The following is a 20,321-nucleotide window of genomic DNA, read 5'->3' as shown; positions in this document are numbered from 1 at the left end:
CTTATTGAATTATTTTTCAGTTCCCCGACTTTTCTATTGTCTTCATTCTGGTATTCAGTAAGTTTAACATTTGGTTGTTGTGTTTTTTTCAGTTCTAAAATTTCCATCTGGTTCTTCTTTTATATGTTCTACTTATTTGCTGAGACTTTCTATTTAATTTTTTTAGTATTTTAATTATTTTTCTTATTTACTGACTTCCTATTTTTCATTCCTTTCAAGTGTGTTCTAGATTGTTTACTGGAACATTTTTATAATCACTGCTTAAAATCTTTGTCAGGTAATTTTAATCTCTGTGTCATCTTGGACTTAGAATCCATTACTGTTTCCCTATGCAAGTTGAGACTGTGCTGGTTCTTCATATGCTGAGTCAGTTTAAATTGTATTCTGGACATTTAAAATATTATGTTATGAGATCTTGAGTCTTCTTTAAACGCTTTGAAGATGTTGACTTACTAATTTAAAAAAACAAATAATCCCAACTTTATGCACATTCTTATAGATTAGAAAAAGAGAATACTCTCTAACTAGTAGAATCTGATATCAAAATCATGCTAAGAAAATATGTCAAAGAAATATAAGCCAATGTCAAACATGAAGTTAGATGCAAAAAATCTAAACAAAATATTAACAAATTGAATGCAGCAATATATTAAATATAAATTATATCCAATTTTTATTTACCATAGGAATGCAAGGTTGGCCCAAAAATACAGATTGGCTAAAATTAGAAAATTGATTAACCCATGATCTTCAGATGAAAGGATAACATTATACAATTAATACAATATTAAACAAACATATTCAAAAGTCATTGCCTTTAAGCAACATTAATTAATGATTTGAAAATTAGCAAATTAAGAATAGATTTGTTAATGTGCTTAAAGGCACCTACAAAAACCTACACAAATACTATACTTATGACAACCTAATGCATTCCTTTTAAGATCAGAAACATTTTCACCATTCCTATTCAATTTTTTACAGGAGGTACCAGCCAAGAGCAAGAAAAGTAAAAGATATAAAAGATATGTGGATTGGAAAGGAAGGTTCAAAACTCTCATTATTTGCAAATAATATGATTGTCTATGTAGAAAGTTCCCACTCAAATTACAGGTTAACTATTAGAATTGTTAAGAGTAAGTTTGCTTGGTACTGAACTAATATGCAAACATGAATTTTATGTTTATGCAATAGCAATTAGAATTTAGAAAAGACATTATAATTTTAAAAAGACAGCACTTAAAATGTCAATGAAAATATAAGGTGCCTAAAATAAACTTCACAAAAGATATATAAGCACTTTATGTAGATATACATTAAACTTACATGAAGGCGAAAGAAAATGTATCTTTTTGTTTATTTTTATGTATTAGCTTTTATTTTAAAATCAATAGATACATGTGCAGGTTTGTTAGAAAGGTATATTGCATCATGCTGTGGTTTGGAGTATGAATGAATCCATCACCCAGGTAATGAGCATAGAACCCAATAAGTAGGTTTTTTCAACCCTTACCCTCATCCCTCCCTCTCCTGTCTTGTGCTTCCCAGTGTTTATCATCATTCTTATGGACTGGTGACTGGTGAAGGGTTTTTACTGCTGAAGCCCAGGTGTAAAAACAGGAATTGATGCCTCCTTCAAATGTGCAAACATCAATGCATGGCCACAAGGACCACAAATAATCAGGGAAACCTGACACTGTCCAAGGAGTAAAATAAAGCACCAGTAACCAGCTCTAAAGAAATGGAGCTTTATTAAGTGCCTGAGAAATAATTCAAATTAATCATCTTAAAGAAGCTCAGTGAACTGCAAGAAAACACAGTAGACAACTAAACAAAATTGGGAAAACAATGCATGAAGAAAATAAAGTGTTCAACAAAGGGATAAAAACCACAAAAAAGAACCAAACAGAAATTCTAGTGCTAAAGAACACAATGAATGAACTGAAAACTTCAAGAGTGCTTCAATAGGAGACTCAATTGAGCAGAAGAAAGGATCAGAGACCCCAAAGACAAGTCACTTGAGATTACACAGTTAGAGGAACAAAAAGATAAAATAATGTAGACAACCTATATTGTGGGATATAATAAAGCCAACTAATATATGCATTATGGAAGTTCTTCAAAATTGAAGGGGAGATAAGGATGTTCCCAGGCAAACAAAGGCTGTGGGAGTTCATCACTACTAGATCTACCTTACAAGAAATGTTAAAGAGAGTTCTTCAAGTTTAAATGAAAGGACACATGCTGGGCATGGTGTCTCATGCCTGTAATCCCAACACTTTAGGAGGCCAAGGCAGGTTGATTGCTTTAGGCCAGGAATTAGAGACCAGCCTGGGCAACATAGTGAGACTTTGTCTTTACAAATTTTTTTGTTTAATAATTAGCTGGGCATAATGTCACATGCCTGTACTCCTAGCTACTCTGGAGGCTGACATAGGAGGATCACTTGAGCCTAGGAAGTTGAGGCAGCAGTGAGCTGTGATCACATCACTGCACTCCAGCCTGGGTGAAAGAGCAGAAACTTGTCTCAAAAAAAAAAAAAAAAAAAAAGACATTAACTAACAACATGAAAACCTATGAAAGTATAAAACTCACTATATAGATGAGAATGTAGCTAAATTGAGACTACACTAATACCATCATGGTGGTACATAAATCACGTTGACCTCTAGTATTAAAATTAAAAGACAAATGTAATAAAAATAACTATACTTAACAATAATTTGGTAATAGATACACATTATCTACAAAATGTAAATTATGGCCGGGCACAGTGGCTCACACCTGTAATCCCAACACTTTGGGAGGCTGAGGTTGGAGGATCACTTAAGCCCAGGAGTTCCAGACCAGTCTGGGCAACATATCAAGACCCCCATCTCTATTTTTTTTAAATGTAAATTATGACATTAATAACTAATGTGAGTGAGAAGTTTAAATTTAGATTTATCATATGCAAGTGAAGTTCTTTTCAGCTTAAAATAGACTTATAACTATAAAATGTTTTACATAATCCTCATGGTGACCACATACACATATACACACACACACACACACACACACACAGACCTGTAGTGGGTACACAAAAGAGAAAGGGAGAGAAAGCTTACCACTATGAAAAAAATTATCAAATTACAAAGAAGACAGCGAGAGAGGAAGAATAGAACAAAAGAACTACAAAACAATTAACAAAATGGCAATAGAAGTCCTTACTTCTCATTAATTACATTAAATATAAATAGATTAAATTCTTCAATCAAAAGACAGAGTGGCTGAATGTATTAGAAAACAAGACACAACCATATGCAGCATAGAAGAGACTCACTTTAGCTTTAAAAATACAGATAGCCTGAGAATGAAGGAATGAAAAAAGATATTTCATGAAAACTGTAGACAAAAGAGAGCAGGGGTGTCTATACTTACATCAGACAAAATAGACTTTAGTCAAAAAATGTCACAAGAAACGAAGGTAATTATGTATTGATAAAGTGGTCAATTCATCAAGAAGGTATAACAGTTGTAAATATATATTTGCCCAATGTTGGAACACCTAAATACATAAAGAAAATATTAACAGAACTGAAGGATGAAACAAATAGTAACACAGTAGTAGTAAGGGACTTCAGACCCCACTCTCCACAATGGATAAATCATTCAGGCAGAAAATCAATAAGAAAAACAGCTGACCTGAACAACACTAGTGACCAAGTAGACCTAACAGACATATGTATAACATTCCATTCAACAGAGCAGAACACACGATATTTTTGAATGCACATGGAACATTACCCAGGATAGATCATATGTTAGTTAGGTCACAAAACAAGTCTTAACAAATTCAAGAAGATTGACATAATATTAAGTATCTTCTTTTACCTCAATGCTATGAAACTATAATAACAGGAAAATTGGAAAATTCACAAATATGTTGAAATTAAACAAAATACTCCTGAACAACCACTGGGTCAAAGAAGAAAGCAAAAAGGAAATCCAAAAGTATCTTGAGACGAATGAAAACAGAAGCACAACACAGACAAAACTTATGGCATATAGCAAAAGCAGTTCTAAGAGGAAAGTTTATAGCAATAAATGCCCACATCAAAAAATATGAAAGATTTTAAATAAATAACCTAGTGTTACACCTCAAAGAATTAGAAAAGGAAGAACAAACTAAGACCAAAGTCAGCATAGGAATGAAATAATAAAGATCAGAGCAGAAATTAATAGAGACTAGAAAAACAATGGAAAAGATCAATGAAGAGTTGCACTTTTGAAAAACAAACAAAATAATGCAAACCTTTAGCCAAAGAAAAGAAGAAGATGCAAATAAAATTATAAATGAAAGAAGAGACATTACAACCTCTACCACAGAAATCGAAAAGATCTTAAGAGACTAATATAAAAACTATAGGCCGGCAAATTGGATTACCCAGAGGAAATGTACAAAGTCCTAGAAACATACAACTTACCAAGACTGAATTATGAAGAAATATAAAATCTGAATAGATTAATAATCTTGTGTGTAGTAGATCCTTTAGACTCCTTAAAAAATGGTTAAATAAGCCCTTAAGACTCCTTTTAAAAACTATTAAAAGCAATAAATTGAGTAAAGTTGCAGGATGAAAATCAACATATAAAAATCTGTAGCATTTCTATACACTAACAAGAAACTACCTGAAAAAGAAATCCAGAAAAAAACCCCATTTACAATAATAAAAAATATCAGGAATAAATTTAGCCAAGGAGGTGAAAGATCTATACACTGAAAACTATAAAGCATTGATGAAAAAAAGGAAAAAAAACACAAATGAAAAAATATCCTGTCTTTTTGAATTGGAAGAGTTAATATTGTTAAAATGTCCATACTGTCCAAAGTGGTCTATAGATTCAATACAATCCTGTCAAAATTCCAATGACATTTTTCACAGAAATAGAAAAATCAATTCTTAAATTTGTATGCAACCACAAAAGACTCTAAATAGCCAAAGCAGTCTTGAGCAAAAAGATCAAAGCTGGAGGCATCACACTACCTGATTTTAAAATATACTACAAAGCTATAGTAATCAAAACAGCATTGTACTGCAATAAATACAGAAACACTGACCAATGGAACATAACAGAGTCCAGAAATAATTCCATATGTTTACAGTCAATTGATCTTTAACAAAGGTATTAAGAATACACAATGGAAAAAATAAATGGTGCTGAGAAACCTGGGCATCCATATGCAGAAGAATGAAAAATTGCCCATTATCTCACATCATATACAAAAACGAATGAAAAAAGACTTAAAAGTAAGATGTGAAACTGCAAACTACTAGTAGAAAACATAAGGAAAAGCTTCTTAACATTGATCTGGGCAGTGATTATTTGGACATGACCCCAAAAGCACAGACAACAAAAGCAAAAATAGACAAAGGGGATTTCATTAAACTTAAAAGCTCTGCACAGCAAAGGAAACAATCAAGAGTAAACAGACAACCTATGGAATGGGGAAAATATTTGTGAGCCATATATCTAATGAATATCTAAAATATATAAGGGAAACAAAAAACTCAACAGCAAGGAAACAAAGAATCTGACTGAAAAATGGGCAAAGGACCTGATAGACATTTCTCAAAAGAAGACATACAAATGGGCAACAGGCATGTGAATAAATGCTCAACATCATTAATCATCAGGAAAATAAACCACAATGAGATATCACCTCACACCTGTTAGAATGACTATGATCAAAAAGACAAAAGTGCTGGCGAGAATGTGGAGTAAAAGGAATCCTTGCACATTGTTGGAAATGTAAATTAGTGCAGCCATTAGTGTAAAGAAAGCAGTATGGAGATTCCTCAAAAAATTAAAAATAGAACTACTATATCATCTAGCAATCGCACCATATCCAAAGGAAATAAAATGAGTATGTCAAAGAGATACCTGTATTCCCATGTTTATTGCACCATTATTCACCGTAGCCAAGGTATGGAATTAACCTAACCTGGATAAAGAAAATGTGTAGTACATACAGTGGAATACTATTTAGCCTTTAAAAAGAAGGAAATCCTGTCATTTGTGAAAATGTGGATAAACCTAGAGGACATTATGCTATGTGAACTTAGCCAGGCATGGAAAGACAAATACTACAATGGGCTGGGCGCAGTGGCTCACACCTGTAATTCCAGCACTTTGGGGGGCCAAGGCAGAGGGATCACATGAGGCTAGGAGTTTGAGACTAGCCTGGCCAACATAGTGAAACACCATCTCTACTAAAAATACAAAATTTAGCTGAGTGTGATGGCACACACCTGTAATCACAGCTACTCCAGACGCTGAGGTAGGAGAATCACTTGAGCCCAGGAGGCAGAGGTTGCAGTGAGCTGAGATAGTGCCATTGCACTCCAGCCTTGGTGCTGGAGACTCAGTCTCAAAAAAAAAAAGAAAGAAAGAAAGAAAGAAAGAAAGAAAGAAAGAAAGAAAGAAAGAAAGAAAGAAAGAAAGAAAGAAAGAAAGAAAGAAAGAAAGAAAGAAAGAAAGAAAGAAAGAAAGAAAGAAAGAAAGAAAGAAAGAAAGAAAGAAAGAAAGAAAGAAAGAAAGAAAGAAAGAAAGAAAGAAAAAAATACTGCATGACCTCACTTATTTGTGGAATGTAAGAAAGTCAGACTCATAGAAGCAGAAAGTAGAATGGTGGCTCTCAGGTTCTAGTTTGTTAGTTTGTGGGGTTGAGATGAAGAAGGGGAGGTGTTGGTCAAAGCATACCAAGTTTCAGTTAAACATTGTGACTATAGTTAGTAATAATGTATACTTGAAAATTGTTAAGTGAGTAGATCCTAAATACTTTCATCACACAAAAAATGAAAAGTATGTGAAATACTAGATATATTAATTAGCATTTCACAGCATATACACATTTAATATCAAAGTATCACTTTATATACCATAAATATATACAATTTTTATTTGTCATTTATACTTTAGTAAAGATTGAGAAAATACATACATAAAATACAATTTACATGAAAGAGCAAAGGCCTCAAAACAGCCATTCTTGAAAACTTTGCTCCACCAGATATCAAGTCTAATTGTAAAGCTAAAACATAGTATGGTATTAATGTAGGGATATACTAATAGACCAATGCATCATAATAATGTGTCCAGAAACAGAAAGTCCAAATATGACAGAGATAATATTGCAGATCAGTGGGTAAAAATAGTTTTCAATAAATGTTGCTGAAGCAATTGGATAACTATATTGAGAAAAATGAAATTAGACCCATACTTCAGCCATACAGAAAAGTCAATTTTGGTTGGATTAAGTACTTAAATGTGAAAGACAAAACAACAAATATTTTAGGAACACATGTAGGAGAATGTCTTCATGACCTCAGTGTAGTGAAGGATTCCTTAATTTCATCATAGCCTAAAAGAAAAATACTGATTGTCTTAAAATTAAGAACTTATAGTCATCAAAAGACACTATAAGAAAAGATAAAAATCATGTCATAAAGTGGAAGAAAATATTTCCAGTGCATATAACTGGCAAAGAATTAGTATTTAGGGTGTCTAAGGAAACTCCAGCAGTTTGATAAGAAAGCAACATCTTAATATGAGCAAAAACATAACATGGATGGCTTACAGAAGATAAACAATTAGTATGCTAAAATTGGAAAAAAGACTTAATCTCATTAGTAATTGAGGAAATGCAAATTAAAACACAATATGTTTTTGCATCTACCAGATAGGAGAAAAAGGAGAAGTCTACAAATACCAGTTGGAAGGGACACAGAACAGAAAATACCCACATCCATTGAACCTGTTGGCTCAGCTCAGCTGTTTTGGCCAAGAGTTTGGCATTTGTTAGTAAAGTTGCACGTGCACATAACCTATCACCAGGAATTACATTCCTAGATGTATACGTTAGAGAAACTCTTGCCCAATGGGAATTTTGAGAATGCTCATAAAAGCATGATTAAAAAAAAGAAAAACCGAAAACCCCAAACCATCTAAAAAGTCATCAGCTGTAGATATGACCAATTTCAATATATTCTTACTATGGGGTACTACACAGCAACAAAAGTTAATTAAAGCTACAAGGATTAACATGGATGAATCTCAGAGACAAAAGCAAATTATAGAATGTATATATTATGATTCTGTTTATGAAAGTTTGAAATCAGGCAAACATAACAGCATATTGTTTTAGGATGTATACCTAGATGGCAAACTGTAAGGCAAAGATTAACAAAATTTTTAAATTGAGGTTACTTCTTGGAAGTTGAGGAGAGAGAAAATACCACTGGGGAGGGGCCAGAAGGCCTGTTTTATTTCCTAAGCTGGTTGGTGAGCAAATCTTTCATTCATTCTATTATTTAAAAAAAAAATTTATATAAGTCTTACTCTTTTGGCTGTTTATTTTACCATAAAAAATTTAAAAACAGAAAATGACATGCCTCTAATTTCCCTCATGATTCTGATAAATTTCAGCCCTTGAGAGAGATGTGCCCAATTTGCAAATCTCTGTGAATCTTGGCCAAAAGAGCTTTTTGTCAGACTGTATTTCCCTTGGTTTAAGAAAACAATGGCTATTTTAGTTTTCTAAATGTAAAATTATATATAATACTATACTGAATATGACTTTTGTAACTATAAATACTTATCCTTGTCTGTTTAGATTTCTATTTCTTTTCCACCCACCACCTACCACCCACCTCCACCCTCAACCCTTGAATATTACCACACAGTGGCCACATTAGAAGCCAAGGATTGCTAGTGGGCAGAAAATTTTGCAGCTGTTAACTTCTGAGCTAACAATCCCATCTGTATCTCCTCATCCTATAAACATTCTGTTTGGCAGTACTGTTGAGATCTATTTCTCCTCTTTTACTTTCTAATTAACTTTCCATGTGTTTTCTTTAAATTCACCACCAGCTTGGCATAAAGTAATTTGCTTCACCAGGTGGTGTTCCACACATTCCAGATGTTAATATAGGTCTTAACCCTGTATCAGCTTCATGAGTAACAACAGTACAATAGTACTTTATGACAGCCACTAAATGAGTTGCAGAATATAGTTGATAAAGGATAATTGTAAATAGAGAAACCATGTAATTGATTATCCAAACTGTAACACTTTGGGGGAGTTAAAGAGGGGACTATTAATAATTATGCTGAAATAACAGGTGTAAACTAGAATAGTCCTGGAGTGTAGGTCATCCTGATTATAGAGGAAGCTAGCTCAGTGAGCACCCAGCCGAAGGCACATCGGGTCTGGTACAGGTTATCCTTTCAACGATTAAAACATCATAAACAGTAATCACCCTGGGTTAAGAAATATGTGCGACCATAATTGTAGTACTGAACCAGTACTCTCGGTAGATGTGTCTGCTAGGCTCCATTGACACCAACCAATGATGTACCTGTTTACTGATAAGGAATTTTACTGGAAATTCATGTGAAGCAACAAGTGCCCAACTATTCTATGCGGGAAAGGTCATTTTGTATGTTTTGTCATTTTTTTGTTTGATTACCACCTGAAGAAGCACAAAATTATAGTACCTTGGGTCCTATTCTATATGGGCTCAAAATCTAGAAATATGACAAGAAGAATGAAAATTTTATCTGGAGAGGAAATAGAAATGAGTTGTACAGGTTTATAAATAATAATAAAATTATGAAAGTGAGACTTTATTGTGTTCCTACTATGTTCCAGACACTGAATTCTACTCATAGCACCTACTCATCTTAACAGCCCTATGAAGAAGGTATTATTTCTATTGTCCACATGAGAAAACTGCCAAGAAATTTGCCCAGGGTTACATAGGTGGAAGACTTAAGGAAATAAATTTAAGTCTGTTTGATTTAAAAACCTGTCTTCTATCTACTATGACTACTGATTCTCTGGATTTTTTTCTTTTATTATGTAGATTACCAACTGTATCACTGCTGGTGCAAGGGTCAGGCACCCTTTGCACATTCCTAAGGTGACTCTTAAGTTTCCTCTAAACAACTGCTATTGTGATTAATACATTAATTTCAGGAAGCACCTTACCATGATGTTTATGTCTGTTAGCAATGGAGCCTAACAGATCCAATTCTCCTACTTAGGTGGGTAATGCTGACATTTATTTTTCCTCATAAAGACATGCTCATAAGATATGCTTAACTGTTTACTTAGCCACAGTTAAGGATTAGCAGTTGTTTATAACTTATCTTAGCAATTAGAATAAATATATAATCATCTTAGTTAAGCTCTCATAACATTTCTAAGTTGTCACACTAAATTATATGTCTGAAAATTAAAAAGAGAAATCACTAGGATGGTGGGTAGTCTAGTTTAACTAGACTAGTTATGAATATATATCCATTTTGGAAGTGATATGGTTTGGATTTGTGTCCCCACCTAAATTCACATTGAACTGTAATTCTCAGTGTTGGAGGAGAGGGGCCCGGTGGGAGGTGATTGGAACATGGGGGTGGACTTCCCCCTTGCTGTGCTCATGATAGTGAGTAAGTTCTCACAAGATCTGGTTGTTTAAAAGTGTGTAGCACTTCTCCTTTCTCCCTCTTTCTCCTGCTCTGGCCATGTAAGACATGCCTGCTTCCCCTTCACCTTCCACCATGATTCTAAGTTTTCTGAGGCCTCCCCAGCCCTGCTTCCTGTACTGTCTGCAGAACTGTGAAGTCAATTAAACCTCTTTTCTTTATAAATTATCCAGTCTCAGATGGTTCTTTATAGCAATGCAAGAACAGATTAATGCAGAAAATTGGTACCAGGAATGGGGCATTGCCATAAAGGTACCTGAAAATGTGGAAGCAACTTTGGAACTGGGTAAAGGCAGAGGTTGGAACAGTTTGGAGGGCTCAGAAGAAGACAAAAAGGTAACAGAAAGTTTGGAACTTCCTAGAGACTTGTTAAAGTTGTGACCAAAATGCTGATAGTGACATGAACAATAAAGTCCAGGCTGAGGTGGTCTCAGATAGAGGTGAGTGAACCAAAGGTCACTTTTGTTATGCATTAGCAAAGAGGTTGGAGGCATTGTGCCCCTGCCCTAGAAATCTGTGGAACTTTAAACTTGAGGGTGATGATTTAGGGTATCTAGCAGAAGAAATTTCTAAGCAGCAAAGCATTAAAGATGTTCCCTGGCTGCTTCTAACAGTATATGGTCATGTGCATGAGCAAAGAGATGTTCTGAAACTAGAACTTATATTTAAAAGGGAAGCAGAGTGTGAAAGTTTGGAAAATTTGCAGCCTGACCATGTGGTAGAAAAGAGAACCCATTTTCTGGGGAGGAATTCAGGCTGGCTGCAGAAATGTGCATAAGTAAAGAGGAGCCAAATGTTACTAGCCAAGACAATGGGGAAAATGCCTGGAAGGCATTTCAGAGAACTTTATGGTAGCCCCTCCCATCATAGGCCTGGAGGGTTAGGAGGGAAGAATGGTATTGTGGGCTGGGGCCAGTTTTCCACTGTCCTGCACAACCTCAGGACACTGCTCCCAGGATCCCAGCCACTCCAGCCTCAGCTGTGGCTAAAAGGGCCCCAGATACATCTAAGCCGCTGCTCCAGAGGGTGCAAGCTGTAAGCCTTGGTTTCCACATGATGTTAGGCCTGCAGGTGCATAAAGGGCAAGAGTTGAGGCTTGGGAGCCTCTGCCTAGATTTTACAGGATGTATGGGAACATTTGGATGTTCAGGCAGAAGTCTGCTGCAGGAGCAGAGCCCTTATGCAGAACCTCTACTAGGGCAGTGTGGAGGGAAAAATGTGGGCTTGGAGCCCCCACAAAAAGTCCCCTGTGGGGCACTGGCTAGTAGAGCTGTGAGAAGAGGTCCACCATCCTCCAGACCCCAGAATGGTAGATCCACTGACAGCTTGTACCATGTACCTGGAAAAGCCACAGGCACTCAATTCCAGCCTGTGAAAGCAGCCAAGAGGGCTGTACCCTGAAGAGCCACATAGGCAGAGATGGCCAAAGTCTTGGGAGCCCACCCCGTGCATCAGTTTGGCCTGGATATGAGACACTTGATATTATACTACAAAGCCAATAGTGATCAAGTAAGTTGCTGTAGTTTGTTTTAGGATTTCTCTAAATAAATATTTACACCACACAGGCTGGGCATGGTGGCTCATGCCTGTAATCCCAGCACTTTGGGAGGCCGAGGCAGGTGGATCACTTGAGCCCAGGAGTTTGAGACCAGCCTGAGCAACATGGTGAAACCCCATCTGTACAAAAAAATAAAAGAATTAGCTGGATGTGGTGGTGCATGCCTATGATCCCAGCTACTTGGCAAACTGAAGAGGTCAAGGCTGCAGTGAGCTGTGATTGTGCCACTACATTCCAGCCTGGGAAACTGAATGAGACTCTGTCTCAAAAAAAAAAATTAAACTTATAATTTAAAAACGTCTCAGATGGTAAATTCACTGGCGAATTTTATCAAAGATTTAATGAAGACATATCAATCCTACACAAACTTTTTCAGAAAACATGTCAGAGGAAACATTTCTACCTTTTTTTAAAAGCCAGCATCATCCCGATACCCAATCAGACAAAAACAGTATTTAGGAAACAATGGCAATAGCAAAACACACAAACAGAAGAATAAAAAGCACTAGAGACCAATGTCCCTCATGAATACAGATGCAAAATCTTGACTCACACATTTCCAAGTAGGAGCCAGCAATATATGAAAAGGATGACACATCATAACCAGGTGGGGTTTACCTCCAAATTGCAATGTTGGTTTAACATTCTGAAATCAATCAAGATAATTCACATTCTGTATTAACAGAATATGGGAGAAGAACACTAAGATTATCTCAGTAGATGCAGCAGGAGCATTTGATGAAATTCAGTACCTAGATTGCTTAAGTAGAAGTAGAAGAGAGCTCCCTCAAGGTGATAAAGGGCATTTATGAAAACCTAGAATCAACATCATACTTACCGGTGAAAGACTGAGCTCTTTACTTTCAAGAGTGGGAATCAGGAAAGAATGTGTCTGTTCTGCCTTCTATTCAGCGATGTACTAGAGATGCTATCCAGTACAATGAGGCCAACAGGTGGTACACAGAAATTGGAAAGGAATAAATAAAACTGTCTTTATTCCCAGATAATGTCATCCTCAGAAACTAAAATTTAGAATTTCAAATTCTTATAGAATAACTGAATTTAGCAAAGTTGCAGAATACAAGCTTAATATAAACAATTGATAATATCCATATATTACCAACAAACAATTGGAAAGTAAAATTGCAGTACTCTTACCTGCTTTCAGAACAGGAAAGACACAAACAACACAGTTAAATGCAATGTAACAAGCACTTCACAGTAGTGCACCCAGAGAACCATGAGCATGAGGGGCTCCCTACTTAGCCCGGGACAGGTACTGGAATGGGAATTCAAGGAAGAAAAAGGGATGAACTCTGGTGCAACTGAGTCATTGTCCTTACACAAGTCCTTATTGAGTGCTCATTTGTGCAACCTGTTGAATAGAGCATGTACGCAAGGAGAAAAGTAAACGCTGACCTCTAGGACTTAGCACATTAAAGTCCCCATACAGGGGCAAAAACACAAATGAGGAGAATGTACATTTTGTGTGAATTAGGGAGTTAGTTTCCAGAGCTAAAGAATGTCATTTACATAATTGCTCTTAAATCCTGCATGAGGGGTTCTTGCTAAAATACTCATGTGTGAGCTCATTTAAAAAATGATTTAACAATTTTTGTTTCCTTTGTTTCTTGTTTGTTTGTTTTTTTAATTCTAAGTGACAGTGGAAAGGGCAAAGGGACTCAGGGATAGACTTGGGTGGCAATCTTAGCTCTGCTGTTCGATCGCTATGTGACGTCAGCCAGTGAGGGACTCTTCCTGAACCTCTGTTCTTAGCATATGTGAAATGAGTACAAAAACGCCTCCCTCAGCCCTTTGTGTGCTGACTAAACTGTGCTGAAATGTATAAATCGTTCGGTATGATGCTTGACACATAGTAGGAGCTCAAGTGATACTCTTTTGCCTCTTTCCCTTTTAGGTATTTTAAAATGTTAGTCACTGAACTTTGTCAGAAATAAGGTACTTAAACTTCACAGGTCAAATATTCACTGTGACATATCCTGATTCAACGTTAAAATTACATTTCTGTGAAACCATGTATTCAGCTCAATGCTCTTAAATCAATACAATCTTTCTTAAATGTATCAGCAAATTGAATTTCAATAATTACACTTGCTACTGTGGTTACCTCTGAGTTCCTCTAAAACTCCTCTGTATTTTATTGCTGTGTAAATATTTAAAAGACTTTAAATGGCTAATTTCAGATTTGGGCCTTCTCTTGTCAACAGTTTATATTTCGAGACCTTTTATACGGTTTGGATTCTTATTTGTGAAACCTAGCACAGCTCCCACATTGTTACTATTTACATTTTTTTGTAATGTGCCACAGGTTTATAAAACTTTCCATTTGAATTTTTGAGGTGATTAGCTGCTTTTAATTACATCTAAAAATCCCTTGTCAAATAATGATTAAACACACAGAAACGAGACATAAGCAAAGCAAAACAGATCCACATGAAAACCACTTCAAGCCATGTAACAAAAGCAAATCCATTTAATTTACACATATATGGAGGATTTATTTCAAATCGAAACAGAACAAAAAATAAATGAGATGCGAAAAGCATGTAAGAGAAATTTAAAGTGTACAAGTTCAAATTTTTCTTTTTTCAAATCAGAGCATAATTGATTCTTCTGGGGAGATTTTTTGGAGTAAAAAATTAAACTTATATATAATTATGGTTCACAGTAAATTGCACTTACTGCCTGTTGAGCGAACTCAATTGGATTACTAAACCACAATGCCTCCTACCTCTGCGTCCCTTAAGGGTCAAACTCTCTCCTCGTGAGTTCAGTAAGGCCCTAAATACGTAAGCACACTGCATGTTTTCTATGAGTTAGATTTGTCAGGCAGCCAGTCCCCTGCTGAAGAGTCTTCAGCAGATCCTCACAGCTTTCAGTATCAAGTTCAAATTCACACCCTCAGTGGAGCCAAGTTCCTTCATGACCCCTCTTCGTCTGGCTTCCTCGCTGGGCATCCCTACCTGCCATGCACACCTTTCCCTCTGGTGACATTACACTCCTCTGGATGCAGAGGCATGGTTTCCTGCCTTCTGCACTCACTCATTTATGCATTCTTTCAGCCATTCAGACATTCATCTCATAAATATTTATTGTCTACTATGTGCCAGGCACTATGCTTAGTGGTGGGGATACAATAGTTAGCCCAAAATAAGCCCTCTCCCTGCCCTCATGGGGTTACAGCCAAGTGGGGGGAAATAGACTTTACTCAATGAATTCCACAGACAACTACAAAATGACCATTCTGAGGAGTGCTACCGAGGCAAAGCACAGGGGGTGATGCAGGCCCCTGCAAAGTGCAGGGACTTGATTTTTGTTGGAAAGTGGGGAAAGCTTTTCTGAGGAAGTGACTGAGGCCCTGAGACCAGGAGGCTGATCAGAGTGTGCAGAGTGGTAAGTTGGAGGAAAGGCGAGAAGGCCGTGTGTCTTGTCCACAGAGAGGAGGGAAGCATAAGCATGGCGAACTGCACTGTCCCAGGGAGACCCTCAGCCCATGCCGGCCCTGCAGGCGACTTAAGGATGGTGATATTTATCCCAGTAGCGTTCCGTGCCAGCAGGCTCTTCCTTCTCTCTGGATCCTCCTCTCCCATCATCTTCATCCCTCGAGGCTCAGCTCTAGTGTCCCCTTCTCTGGAAAGGTTTTAATGACCTTGTCCTCTCCAAAGGGTGAAATGTCCCCTCTCTGGCCTCATGGCCTGTTGATCTTTGCATCCTTAGCTCTTTTCACAGGCTCCCACACGCAGCAGGCATCATGAAGTGGAGGAACACTTGTGTAGAAAGCAGGGCCAAGCATGATTTCGAGGCTTGGTTTGCTGAGCATGCATGGACACAACTTGGCCATCTGAGTCCAATTTTCAGAGGCCCTCCCAGTGGTGGCCCGGACTCATCTGGTAGCAGTGCAGAGGCCCCTTGCCTCAAAAACCCCTCCCTTTAAATCCAAACCAAATTCCAGCTCGATACAATTTCAGATAGTAAGGAAACACTGGATGTGTGGTGGAAACGTGTGGTTTGTACAGAGGAACTCAACCTTGACGTGCTCCACACTGTCGGGGCCAGGCCTGTTCCCATCCTTGTTCCCTGCTTGGTGTTCCCATGGTGGGGATTATGAAGAGAGCCTGGAGAGGGAGGCTGTGCTTTTTGGGGATGTTTCAGTGAGCAACGGTGGACCCAAAATGGGGAATCACAGCCGCTAATTAGTTCGTAGAATGGAACAAATTCCCTCTCATCACAGAAAGGTATTGTATTTCGTGTTGAGGGAAAGGAGAGATTTGCCTACAAATTAGGCTGGAAACTGTAGGGAAGAAATTGTTTGTGGGCCAGATCCGCGTGCCAGGAATGTAATGGAATATGACATAAGGAGAACGGGGTAGGTGCTCTCATAAATGGGTTTTCTTTAGTGTTTCCCTTCTGTCCTTCCGAAGTGCTTAGTTCCTGCTGTCCTCGGTGTTACTTGGCACTCACCCTGCCTGGACAATCGTAAACCCTTTTGCTCAGCGATTGCTTCCCAGCAGCAGCAGCAGCGCCCCCTGAGAAATGTTCACTCTTCAGTGTTCCACCGACCCTATGGGGGGAGATCGCTGCTTTCCACTTACTTCAAAATCATGGTGTGAATGGAAAGGCTTTGTTTGACATTATCTTCTGTTTGTACAATGAGCCACAAGTGAGCACCGCCTTGGCGCGCACCCACCTCGCCCTGGCCTCTGTCCCCTCCAGCCCCGCTCCACCGGCGCCCTCGCCCCGCTCGCGGCTGTTGGGTGGCTTGCTCCTTCGTTCTGGTGGACTTGCGACTTTGCCTTGTCCTCCCTCTGGGTTCGCCGGATCCTGTGTTTTCCTCGTCCCAGAATGACCCATTCGGGCTTCGGTGTTTGGCTTCAGAACGACCACTGCCCAGCCCCGGGGACTCCAGGCCCCAGCACCTCCCGTCCCACCCCTCCCGCCAGTCTCCGCAGTAGAGGAAGACAATGACTAGGGGCCTCCGTGTGTTGGCTTTAATGTACACAGCGTATAACAAGGCCACACTACTCAAACATTCTTAGTTTTTTTTTAAAAAAAAGGAAATACAGAGATAGATGTAAATGAAGCATTGGACTGAGTTGTGGTTGCTTTTGGGGTGAGTTTGAATGAGGGGATGGCTGGAGGCTGTTGAAACTAAGTCTTCATTTTAGCCTTAAGGAAGAATTTCTTTGGTTTGTGACAAAGGATCAAGGAAGCCTTTCAGCTGGGTGAGTGGTCGGCACTCTACCCTTTCTAAAGCTTGGTGTGACCCAATCAGGTGGCCCAAACTAGGATTAAACAAACCAAACAAGGCCTGTGAATTAAGACAATCTGCTTTGGGGAATCCACTTGCCCCAAATACTTAATCCCTGAAAGAGCCGCTTGTGTGCCCGAAGCATTGTCCTCACACAGCATTCCTTTCTTTACACTTCTTACTTCTGATTTGATTGAATTGTTTGCTCCTATAAGGCAAAGTGGAAATATAGTCACCGGTTTTACTAGAAAATAGTTCTATATGTTTGGTTTGGTTTTGTTTTGGAAAATATTCTAAGAAAAGACTTTAAAAAAACTTTAAAAAGCACTCGATTGTATTTTCTTCTGAGAAAACTGCCAGATATGTTTGGAAAGCAGGGCTACATGTTGGAACTATTTCTTGGGGAAAATCATATTACTCAGCTGACAAGTTTTGAAGGTTGGGAATGCATGAACACCATGAACAATTGCTTTGTATGGTGAAGTTGGTAAAGTTAACTTTTTTCTTTTTTTTTTTTTTTTTTGAGATTTGAAAATCCTTGGGATAGGGATAGGAGAGGAGCTCTTCACCAGGTAAATGCCAAAATACAGTTCTCCTGTGATCTTTACGGGTTTTACTACAGGTAGTGGCTTCCCACGATCTCTGGAATAGCTTCCTCATAAACTATTAAAGGCATACTTGCAGTATTCCTTTCTATAGGCTTTACAGGTTCTGAGGAAAAATTATTTTCCTCTTGTAAAAACTGTGTTCCTGTAATTATCTTGGGTTATATGGTTTTGAGGTCAATAAAAGGGAGACTTTTTGCCTGCAGCCTACCTTTCCTCCGTGTGAGTTGGAGTTTGTCACTTGGACCTCAGAACTGTTTCCTTATCCAACCCTCTTTGCTCTCTGCCAACCCTGCCTGCAGAGTCTTCCCCTACTCGTGAAAATAGTGCTGCACCTAATGCCATGGCCCCTCTCTTCACAATTCAGATCTGCGACCTAAGGGACTGTTTTGGGAATCCGTAGCTGGCTCGAGCCCTGCACAGCCTCCCACTGGTCCCCAGCAGTCTGGCCACCCCGCCTCAGGAAGCTGCACAGAACATCTTCCTCACGCAGTCCCCTCTCCCATGGAGATCCGCGAGTGGAAACCTGCAGACTCCCTGCTCTCCCAAGTCCCTGCCTTCCCCAGGAGTGCCTAAGCCTTGGTAGGGAGGTGGATGGATACAAGGCTCAATTGTGGCTAAAGCGCTCTGCCAAAAAAGGAGGACAAGACCCAACAAAGCCTGAAGGCTCCTGTCCTTGCAGTATGTGAGTTGGGGGAGGTGGTGCATGGAGCTTGCTTGGACTCTGCAGTGGGCAACCTGAGGTCAGAATTGCAGCTCAGCAGTCACACTGTTAAGCTCTCTGAGCCTCATTTTCCTGTCTGTGAAGCAGAAATAATAATGCCTATTCACGTGGTTGTTTTTAGGTTTAAATTGAATAATAAGTGTAAAATACTTTGCATCCTTCCCGGCACATAGTAGGAATCACATAAGAGCATTTCTAGACCTTTCCACAGACATCCTGTCAGATGCCCCTACCCTCAGTGCTATCTTACCTTGGTCCTATTACCCCAGGTGTGAGTTTCTGTCCAGGCCCAGGCTGTCACATAAAACAGATTCAGTGCACATTTATAGGTAACGGCTAAAGAAACAACCACAAAGCCCTGCTGGGGAGCCCCTGAGCTGAGGATGTGGAAGCATGCGGTGTGTATGTGGACAGGGCTGGGTGTGAATAAAGGCTGGAGTAAGACTCGGTAAGAACTTGAAAGCTGTCAGGCTGAAGGAGGAAGAGTAGGCCCCACAGTGGGCTAAATGACATCAAGAAGAGATTCTCCAGCCACAGGCTTAGTCCCGAGTGTGGGGTTAGAGATGGGCAGTGGACTCCTCACACATCCCTGCTCAGAGGTGCGGGTGCCTGTCACGGGCAGTTGAAATTCTCTTTTGGTGTCCTTGGCCTTCCCCACTCGCAGTGGCTCTCTTTGAAACCATCGGTACCCAGTGTCCTTCCTTTTCCCCCAGTTTAATCCTGTGCTTAGAATTAGATGCTGTGATCTGTGTGAGGGACATGGCATGGATATGGTAGCTGTGGGTGTTGGATGCCTCCTCTGCCATTACTCCCTCCATCTCTCTCTGCTCACAGACCCCAGGACTGGACAGAGGATCGAGGCCTGGACCCTAAGAATACCCCACTCCCTAAGCCAGCATCTCCAGTTGATGGAGGGACCAAAAAGCTAAGTGGGGTCAATCAGACACCTTCCCTGGGATGGTTAAAACTGGGACAGGCCAATGGAGAAGGTCCTTCTGTCTTTGGTCTGTGATGCGAGGAACACAGGGATCTTTCCTGGTGTGTGGAGAAAGAGGAGCCCAGAGCCGTGCTGAGCCAGGGGGGTGCCAGGGAGAGGCTGCCAGGCCTGGGCCCTGGAACCTGCCCCCCCAAGGCCCTGGAACCAGCCTGCCGCATGCAGTTGTGGCTCTTCCAGTCTGTGAGCTACTCAGTGCCCTTTCAACAAACCCTGCCTTGTTTTGCTTTAATCAGTTTGCATTTTCTGTTGCTTCTTTCTGGAAAAATCCTCTGTGCTTTGACTGACTCCAAGGTCTTCTTCCTTGAGGTGGATTTCTTAGTCACTATTAGGTATCCAAATATAGGAGAGTGTAAGGCGTTTTTCTTTCAACTATGTATTTTAATGAATTACATTCAGGAAATAAGTAGGAAATTAAATTCATTGAAAGACTATTGGTCTGTATGTACTTTTTCAGTCTAACATGCTCAAAGTGTAGGTAGCAGGCAGCTATAATACAGACATTTTATTTTTTAAAGGGCAAAGACAATACTAATTTAATTTTAGGTCATTGCAGATGGAGTTTAAGTCAACATGCCAATGACTAGAGACCTGGCAGAAATTAAATGTTGGTTATTGCATCCCAATTTCAGATTATGACCCAA

The 20,321-nt window shown here is 39.0% G+C and overlaps 1 protein-coding gene across 2 annotated transcripts in view; it reads left to right on the top strand.

Moving 5' to 3' along the window:
* BBS9 (Bardet-Biedl syndrome 9) overlaps window positions 1-20,110 on the top strand; it is a 517,916-nt gene extending 497,806 nt beyond the window's left edge. For both annotated transcript variants that reach the window (XM_055293460.2, XM_055293455.2), the window contains one exon: window positions 19,518-20,110. In XM_055293460.2, the coding sequence (XP_055149435.1) occupies window positions 19,518-19,612 (95 nt within the window). In that variant the 3' untranslated portion in view covers window positions 19,613-20,110. The remainder of the gene's footprint in view (window positions 1-19,517) is intronic.
* Window positions 20,111-20,321: the final 211 nt, after the last annotated feature.

The sequence above is a fragment of the Symphalangus syndactylus genome, chromosome 9 (genome assembly GCF_028878055.3).
Source record: "Symphalangus syndactylus isolate Jambi chromosome 9, NHGRI_mSymSyn1-v2.1_pri, whole genome shotgun sequence".
Classification (NCBI taxonomy): Eukaryota; Metazoa; Chordata; class Mammalia; order Primates; family Hylobatidae; genus Symphalangus; species Symphalangus syndactylus.
This window is presented reverse-complemented; position numbering and strand designations above follow the sequence as displayed.